At 42.7% G+C, this 9,007-nt stretch overlaps 1 protein-coding gene across 3 annotated transcripts; it reads right to left on the minus strand.

Moving 5' to 3' along the window:
• Nucleotides 1-16: 16 nt before the first annotated feature.
• coq8ab (coenzyme Q8A, genome duplicate b) lies at nt 17-8,674 on the minus strand. 3 transcript variants are annotated; one of them, XM_042072590.1, is made up of 15 exons: nt 8,304-8,674; nt 7,917-8,067; nt 7,405-7,746; nt 7,021-7,087; nt 6,094-6,168; nt 5,830-5,955; nt 3,888-3,973; nt 3,380-3,520; nt 3,094-3,175; nt 2,771-2,864; nt 2,177-2,384; nt 1,650-1,757; nt 1,477-1,542; nt 1,042-1,128; nt 17-890 (listed from the first exon to the last, which is right to left on the minus strand). In XM_042072590.1, exons 2-15 carry the CDS (start codon nt 8,052-8,054, stop codon nt 597-599), a joined length of 1,914 nt encoding a protein of 637 aa, XP_041928524.1. In that variant the 5' UTR covers nt 8,055-8,067; nt 8,304-8,674; the 3' UTR covers nt 17-596. The 3 variants fall into 3 exon arrangements, with proteins under 3 accessions (XP_041928524.1, XP_041928523.1, XP_041928525.1); XM_042072589.1 differs by having other exon boundaries at nt 7,917-8,076; nt 8,304-8,673; XM_042072591.1 differs by having other exon boundaries at nt 2,177-2,318; nt 7,917-8,076; nt 8,304-8,672.
• Nucleotides 8,675-9,007: the final 333 nt, after the last annotated feature.

Genomic DNA, 9,007 nt, shown 5'->3' on the forward strand with positions numbered 1-9,007 from the left:
TTCACTTTTTCATGAATTTTTTTTTTTATTAATTTTTAATTATTTATTTTTACAGTCTTGGCAATACAAAATACTCTATTGTATAGCTGAGGCTCTCTTGCACAAATGTCTGGCTAAAACAATTTGGGAACTCTCGTCTTATCACATAAGCAACAGACACCGTGAAACGGCTCCATCACTCTGATATCTGATATGTGTCTCATCTCCTAACGTCTCTTGACTGAAGACATGAATTGACTTGTGCATTTTGCTACAAAAATATATATTTTTTAAATTTACATGATTTGAAGTATTTCATTTTAGACATTCAAAACAGCACAACAAATGATAACTAAATACTTATTTGATCTGCCATAACATGATATCTGACTGTTGTGTGTTTGTCCACACCATGCCAATAAATGGATCTTGAATAAATGGATCTTTGATGTCACACATGCACATCAGTCGCACCAAGATAAAAACAAAATAAAGTGCACATGTACACCTCACTCCCATTGATTATATTGTCTTACCATTACCACAGGAGGCTCTCTACCCTCCATCTCAGTTATCATTACACTCTCTAAACCACCCAGCACTGCCTTCACCTGACCTCACTGGCCGAGTTCTTTTCTACGTTCGCTCCAGTACTTGCTGTAGGCCTCCTGGAACATGTTCCTGCAGGAGATCTTGGCCTTGAGGCGAGAGCAGATGAGGAAGGAGCCGCCCATCTTGCGGTGCAGCGAGTAGGTTTCCTCCGGAGGAGGGGTCAGGCGCTGTTTGAGCATGACGGGGATGAGGTTGTGGATACGCTCAGTGGTGCTCTGCGCACCAAAGTCGAACGGCTCGACCGAAGCGAAGGCTTCGCCCAGAATCATCACCGCGTCCACGTGGGCATTCTCCATTGCCTGAGGGAAACGGCAAAGGGCAGCGCATGGTTGTGCATGGTTTCCATGGCTACATACATAACACACACACACACACACACAAACACACACACACACACACACAAAGAGAGGAACAGCATTATCTTTAGTGTCGCTGATGTGAACTTCTCACCTTTGACTCGTAGCCAGTGAGGAACTTCATGTCGACGGATCGCTGCAGGACTCCCTGCCTGTCCTGCTCTGCTGCTGCTTTGATCACCTGACAGGAGTGGGAAGAGATCAGCTTACATGGGATTCTAAACAAATACGGGCTGCACTAATTTGTTAAAAACTGTTGCATTCGAGTTAATTCTACAAACCTACCACCACAAATATAATTCAATTCTGTGGGAAACACTGTAATTCATTAATTTATTCTATATAATTCAATAATTTATTATTCTTTATGCTTTACAAATGCATATGAAATCCAAAGCTAGTGAGTGTGTTTCCATAACCCTGCTCTACTTCACCCAAATGGGTCAGAAACCTCAAGGAGTAATGTACAGTAAAATCTACTGTGCGATTAAATACTTCCAATCCATTCCCCCGTGTGATAGAACAGTACCTCAATGTATATGTCAATGAAGCTGGCATCAAAGCCTCGCGTAGCACCAAAGTCCAGAAGCGACATCTGAGAGTGTGAGAGAGAGGACAAGCTGAGACTAACTCTATTTTATTGCCGGGAAGAAAAAAAAAGAGAAGGACTGGTGCTTTGGGTCAGATACTTAATAAACTCACCCTGTGTGTATGTGGGTCAAAGAAAAAGTTGGACCAATTGGGATCGGTCTGCATATATCTGAATTCAAAGAGTTCCCTTAGACACAGCTTTAGGATCTGCTCACAGATCTGACAGGGGAGAAGAGGACTTCAGCATGAAACGGTATATGGCTTCTCAATAAGATCAAATGGTGTCTGATGTACACCTTTTAAACAAGATAAAACATGTTTAGACACACAAGCTGAAGGCATTTATGTCTACTCTGTTCACAAACATCAAAAGACTGCTCTACATATTGACAGCAGGATGCAGTAGTTTATTTTTAGACATAAGAGATGGCATATTCTATTTTATACACATTATCACATGATACAAAACCAAGTAACCTGTAACATATAGAGTAACCTCTATTATATAAACTTTATTTTTTACAATGCTTTCATAGTCCTGTACCCTACTGTTTTTAGCACAAATGTCAAGTATTAACCACAATCTTTCCTAAGGCAATCCCAACGCTCCCTTTAGATTAAGATACTGTAAGTGGCACCTCATTGCGGAGTTCCTGGGGCAGGTCCTCGGCCTTGTCCAGGGGGAACCCGCTCACCAGCTCAGTGGTCATGACACGGAGGCTGCTTAGCTCATCCACAACGTCAGGCACGTCGAAGAACGGGTGGTCCTTCAGAAGCTCCCTGCAACACACACACACACACACAAATGATACACTCACATAGAGACACAAATACACACATGAAAACCTACGCCACTCATACCACTCATGCAGATACACATGGACACAGATCACACCCATGCAGACACACACACACACACACACACACACATGAATAAATCATACAATAAAGATAATTCGCTGCTTAGCCAACTACCAGTAAAATATCATAAACACCCCATGATCATTATACTGTGTATATGTATACCCCATGATCATTATACATTATATGTGTATATACTGATATTATATACTGTGAACATCCCTCAATCCATCCATCTCAATTTCATATGGATTATGTTAATACAATTATTTTTCCAAACTTGAGCAGATGTGTGTGCTGTGGTTTTTAAACATGAAGCCCAATTTCAGCAACATGTCCCCTTACACCTCTCACACCTCTATGTGACTCACTTGAATTTCTTTGCACATTTGGCTTCTCGCACATAGTCACACTCGAGCGCCAGCTCGCGACTCATCACCTCGATCAGGTGCTCTGGGAACAGGCCTGCGGGGGAGAGAGAGACAGAGAAAGAGAGAAAGAGAGAGAGAGAGAGAGAGAGAGAAATGGAGACAGATGGAGAGAGAGAGAACAGATGAGATGGTGGAGATGAACCCAGCAAGGGTGAAAATGGAGACTTTTACAGAGAGCTACAAAATTTAATTATGGCATGTTGCTATATTGAATTAAATTTCCCTGCAGAGAGTGTGTGAACATGGTTTCAGCTGAACCCTACCCTCAGGTAAAGCATTGCTCATGCTCAGGACTGTCATCAGGTTGTTCACATCACTGTTGATGCTCTGGGCCACTCCAGGGTACTGAAACACACCATGCCAACGACCAGTCAGAGCTCCCTTTCTCATAGGGAGCTTCAGTACCACAAAGTACTGGTAATCAATACTGACCTTGCATTGCATTTCAACTAGATATGAAGAGAATATGATTCATGATTGAAACTGATATTCAAGAAACGTGGACATAGATCTGAGAGCAGAGTTCAGTCCCAGGTGTACGGTCCTCACCTGGATCTTCATGGCCACCTCCCTCCCATCCTTCATCCTGGCCAAGTGGACCTGCCCGATGGAGGCCGCAGCGAATGGGCGCTCCTCAAACATCTCCACCTTATCCCTCCAGTTGGGCCCCAGGTCCGAGTTCAGGGTTTTCTGAGAAAGAAAACAAATGGTGTATCACAGACTCAACAGCGCATTCCCACAGAGGGAGCACAGCCTGGACAGTAAGCCTAAATCCCCCATTATTTTATTTAATTTGTATATAATTATAAATAATTCTCTTGGCACTTAATCAAAAGCTATTATAACCATAATGGAACATTTTTCCTTACATGGATTATGCCTAGTTCGAGACTAAAAGCTTTCTGCAATGGAGATTTTCACTGAAGTTCTCTCTTATTCTACAAGTAGGCTTAATCCATGGACAGGAAACAGACCCTATGTATTAATGCATATATGGCTATTTTTCAATACCAAAAGTAGAGGAGCTGTTTTTTAACCCTCACATTTCAGACTATACCATCATTTGCTTGGTGGGCATGAAGTCTGCACTCTGCCGTACACGCTCAAAGATTTTCGCCAGTTGGGGGTTGATGAAGGCATCATCTAAAATAATGAAATGCAAATGTGAGTAAACATTGTCTGGTAGGAGGCTTACTTAAAGAGATGTGTCTCAGTTTCTGTCGGTGGACTTCAAATCTGCTACTACTGTTGGTGTGCAATTTGCAAGGTGAACACTGGCATTTTCCGGGTACAATGTATGTTTCTTGCAAAGTGATTTTTCCCCCTGTTATTGACCAAAGACTGAAAATCAGTTCACTAGGCACTTTCTATGTGATTTTAAACTAGATTTTCTACTGCTCAGCCAGCTATGCAGGGAGATTGTGGCAAAAAGGAGGCACTGTTACAAACCCACTACACTTACACCAACAGCTGCACTTTGCAATCATTTCTATAATGTCAGTCATAAGTAGGTAATATTCTTATATTTAAATTATACATTTCCAATTATTTACTGGAAGATTATACTGGAAGTCATTAACAAAGGGAAACAATGTTGAGACAGGTTTTAATCTAGAGGTTACTGGGCTTACAGCAAGCCACTCCTGTTTGCTGTTCAGTGAAACTTTAGTCAACAAACTTGTCCTCTCGTTACACCAATGACTCCTCACCGAGAATTACTGGACCACAACACAGCGAAACATGATGACAATTTACAGGATGGTAATTGCACATACCCCTCTGAAGATGGCGAGACAGCGCTTCCCAAACCACTGATACTCAGAATGATCGAGGCCTTTAGGGCTCTAAAAACAACTGCAAATGTTGCTATGTAACGACATAAAGGCCTTTCCTCTCTAACACTCATGATGAACTTCTGAACCCACCGCACCATGGTACTATGTATGTCTCAGGTATCTGCTAAGAAATATATTTCAGGTCAGGGCTCTCATTTCATGTGTGGTATGGTGGCGCTGCATTGTTCTCCAAAGGTCACCATAATCCACTAGCATTGGCCGTGCTTATTTTGGCCTGTGGAAAATCCCTGGTAGTCACCAGTTATACTCCATGCAGTGGGTCGGTCTGCTCCCAGCATGGCCAGCAGATGACCGCAATGCAATGACGACAGCAACAGTACTCTTCACCGTTGCTTAGTGTTTCTCACTAGTGCAGAAAGCACTTTTACATGTGCATATTTCCTTCACGACAGCATTTATTAAACAATCACTCTGTGCTCAAAGTTGGTTGGTGTTAAGAAAGACTACAGACTGCACAGACTTGAGTGGTGCATTGGGACCTGATGGTACGACAGACTGGCAGCCTGACCTTTTTTCTCGCTCATCTGTTGCTATGCAATATGCTAAAATAAGCCAAGCCATGTAGGGAAAGGGGAGGGAGCGGGCCAACACAGGAAGTCATTGTCAAGGGCAGTGACTCAGGGGGTGTTGGAGAAAACAGGCTGAATTGCGTGGCACAAGCGCCATGCCAACAGTACCAGGTGGGTCGGCATTGCTGATAATCAAGCTGTTATCACAGATCCTGAAGGTTGTTAAGAGTTATTTCATCTCAACCTCAGTAGTTCAAAAAAATGAGAGCACCAGCAACGAGTGCAACTCATTTTGAACACATGCCAGTGCAATGCATCTTGAACACGGGAGTAACATCGCTTCAGGAGTAGAGCACAGCCAACTGCACGGACCTTGCAAATATTTACAGCCATGTGAAAAAAAACCTGCATCTGAGTAGACACTCAGAGGCTCATTCACCAAGGGCTAAACAGGGCTGCAAAATAAATCCAAAACAGTGAAAGTCCAAGTAAGTGTGGATGCCCCTCAGCCTGAATACCCAGCATCTGCCCCAGCCTCATCTCACCCTGAATACCCAGCATCTGCCCCAGACCCTGAATACTGAGCATCTGCCCCAGCCCCGTCACCCTGAATACCCAGCATCTGCTCCCTCACCCTGAATACTGAGCATCTGCCCCAGCTTCAGGGCAGCACCGCGCACTTTGCACAGCGTCCGGACTATCCTCTCCGCATTCGCCTCGGACAGGAAAGGACTGGAGTCCAGAATGGCCTTTTTGCTTCCTAGAAAAAATTAAAAACAATACGTGGGTGATTTAATTTCTTTCATTTCTTTTTCTGTCTTTACTCAAAATATGCTCATGTTATATGCAGCAATGTGAGTCACATTGGCTTACATTCTGTGATTTTAAGGGAGCTCACCAGATTTATCCTCGGACCTAAGACTCTTCTTGGCCACCTCAGCAATGGCTCCAATGCCAAGGCCCACTGCCAGTCCTGAGGCACACACCAGGAATGCATTAAACAAACGCAGAAATGGTCTGACACAGCAGAGTATAAAGAACAGTGAATATTGTTATGGTAAAGCATTTCACTGAAACTTGATGAAGCAGGGCCAAAAATACCTAGAGACCTAACATTTCTGGCGTGAGCCCAAAAAAGTAATTTACGAGGGCGAAGGAAAACCTGGTGAACATAAACTGATACCAAAAGTGATTGGCTTTGGTAAGATACATTGCGCTTATCATTGTCTAAAAACGTAAAAGGTTGTCTAAAGGACAGCACATTATTCTAATCACTCCCCATGCTGTGAAAAATGAGGTCAGTTTCCCAGACATGTCAGGAATGGAGTATGACTTATCCTGGGATCATGAATGAACTAAACAACTCTCTTGGCCAAGTCAAGCACCTCTTATGAATCTCGCAGACGTGGCCCAGCACTACTGCTTTGTAAATTGTACATACAGAGTGAAAATCCAGCACTGTCCACTTTCTTTCAAAACACACAGAGGAGCTAAATGACATACATCTGTAGATCTGTGTCATTGAGTCAATGTCCTTTTTCAGAGACATTTTCAAACACATAAGTTTACACATTCTATATGAGTTGTCAGCAAAATCATATGTGTCAAAAACACACAGCATTTAAAGGCTTCACACAGCATTTTCCATAAGGGTCACATTTGTGTTGATATACATCAAAACGTTTGTGAATATGGTTGATTTTAATTGGGTCTTTAAGTTAAAATATGTATATCACAATTAACCAATTTACTCATTTATTCATGACTTAAGTGAAGTCACCGTCATGGAACACACTCACACTCCACACGTTTTTTATTGTCTTACCTCCAAAGTTGGCTAGCCTCCCAATTCTGGTGACTGGCACCTTCCTCTCTCGGGCAGTCTCACTGAGCTGTAGACATGAACAAAATAGGAAACAGCTCTATTCTCTCTGAGGTAAACCAGGGGGGTTCATGCAATGTTGACAGCCTTTTAAATAAATTAAATAGTTACTTGATCCTATAACGAGAACTAGCATAAGCATATCATGCAAAAACAAAACCTCCAAGTTCCACTTCCAAATGCAAGAAAATTATACTGATGGCATGGCCTAAATCATTCTGAGCTGAGAACTGTAAATGATGATGTTTACATCCGACCTGCTCTTAATTTTTTATAATATCATTTCATGGAATCAGTTATAGCTGTAGCAAGTTGAAAGTACGGTACTGTTTGTTTGTGCCGTGTTGAGTCTTTCTTTTTGCTTGTCCCTGTTCCCTCCGCTGCCTCAGCCTTTGTGCTGCCCACAGACGAGTGGTCCTGGTGAGTCCATCTCATCTGTCCAGAAGGATGTAGTCCACCATCCCTGCAGGCTTTGAGGAGATGGTGCGTGGATCTCCCCAGAATTAGTGTGCTTGCATTTCCCCTGCTTCGAACTCCAAGGCTCAACATCTCATCGTGTCCGTCTCTAAGTGGTTGTGTGTTTCCAGAAGCACAACAACTTTCTACAAAACAGGGGTGATACTGAGTAGAATCCACAGTTGTTCTTGGACTTGGATTCCACCGGACAGCCTGTACAGTTTAAAGGCAAGATGTTAAACAAGTACACTGCTTTACTGCTTAAGGTACATTGTACTTAACTCTATCCACAGACAAAGTCATACTCGGTAACATAGATATGAAAATATACTGAACATGGTAAGAGGCAAAGCCCATGCTACTCCAAGAAAATTACACTGTACCTGCTCCTTCAGTGGTACAGTGTGTTTGTTTTCTGTGGCAACAGCTCTCAGTCCACTGCAGGCTGCCAGGGCTTGTGTTTGCATAACCCTGGGTCTCATCCTGACCAGCCCCAACATCAGAAGCATGTCTCCAGCCATGATCTCACCCAATCTGCACACCCTGTGGAATCAGGTTGACCACAGGGAACTGACAACTTAGCTTTTTCAACCTCCAAAGGTTTGGATGAGATAGGCTATATGCTCTCTCAGGCTCAAAATAGCCAAATAAAAAAATAAAAAACTGAAGTCACGTTGAATGAAACTTAACAGATCACAGTAAGATGTCAAGATTATCAGCAACATGTTAAGTCTCCTAAGTGCATAAGCTTAAACACTGTACACACTTACCAGATCTGAATGTTCCTCGCGCGAAAATTTCAAGAGTGTCTTAACTCTGCTTTTCTTTAATCGCCATAGAATCCCATTCAATAGGCCTATGTGTTATCAGCACCCCTTACTTTTCTCCATCTCTAGAATGCTTGGTCAACAACAGGAAGTGTGCCAGGTTGTAGCCTACGACGACTTAAAATGGCTCATATTGCAAAAATGTGACACTTCTAAAACTCAAAGCCTGATTAGTTTGACAGTGTTGCGAACCAATGAAATCTATCGATAAAGAAAAACAAGTGGGCGTGGAACCAATGTATAGCTGAAAAGACCAAACGAACGGAAAGTTCAGAAGCATGACCTTGTGCACTATTTCTTGCAGGTCACGAGAGTCCTCTAGCGTCCAGCTAGAGTTCTCCTTCTCGAGCTCTCAGATTGACAGCTGTATGCCTCAGATATGTAGGCTATATGCTACCACATTTTTGAGACAAAACAGCCGTGGTTAACCAATGAGTGAAATAAAGCAATTAAGATTGTACTTATCACAGACATTTAAGGGACTCATCTTAAGCATAATACTTTTGGTTAATGTTCGTATAGTCTAAATGGCCTTTTAGGTTTGACGTTTCTATAAAAAGACTCGCCGCTAGAGGGAGACCCTGACATGTTCTCATGCCCTTCACACTTCTAGGCTATAGGTTATGTAGCCTATTGCATTGGTATTG

The sequence above is a fragment of the Alosa sapidissima genome, chromosome 19 (genome assembly GCF_018492685.1).
Source record: "Alosa sapidissima isolate fAloSap1 chromosome 19, fAloSap1.pri, whole genome shotgun sequence".
Classification (NCBI taxonomy): Eukaryota; Metazoa; Chordata; class Actinopteri; order Clupeiformes; family Clupeidae; genus Alosa; species Alosa sapidissima.

Coding starts and splice junctions, on each gene's coding strand:
- coq8ab (XM_042072590.1), bottom strand. CDS start 8,054: ATGGCTGGAGACATGCTTCTGATGTTGGGGCTGGTCAGGATGAGACCC. Junction 3,521..3,887: donor TGCCCACCAAGCAAATGATG/GTATAGTCTGAA, acceptor TTTCTTTCTCAG/AAAACCCTGAACTCGGACCT. Junction 2,865..3,093: donor GAGCAATGCTTTACCTGAGG/GTAGGGTTCAGC, acceptor TCTCCCCCGCAG/GCCTGTTCCCAGAGCACCTG.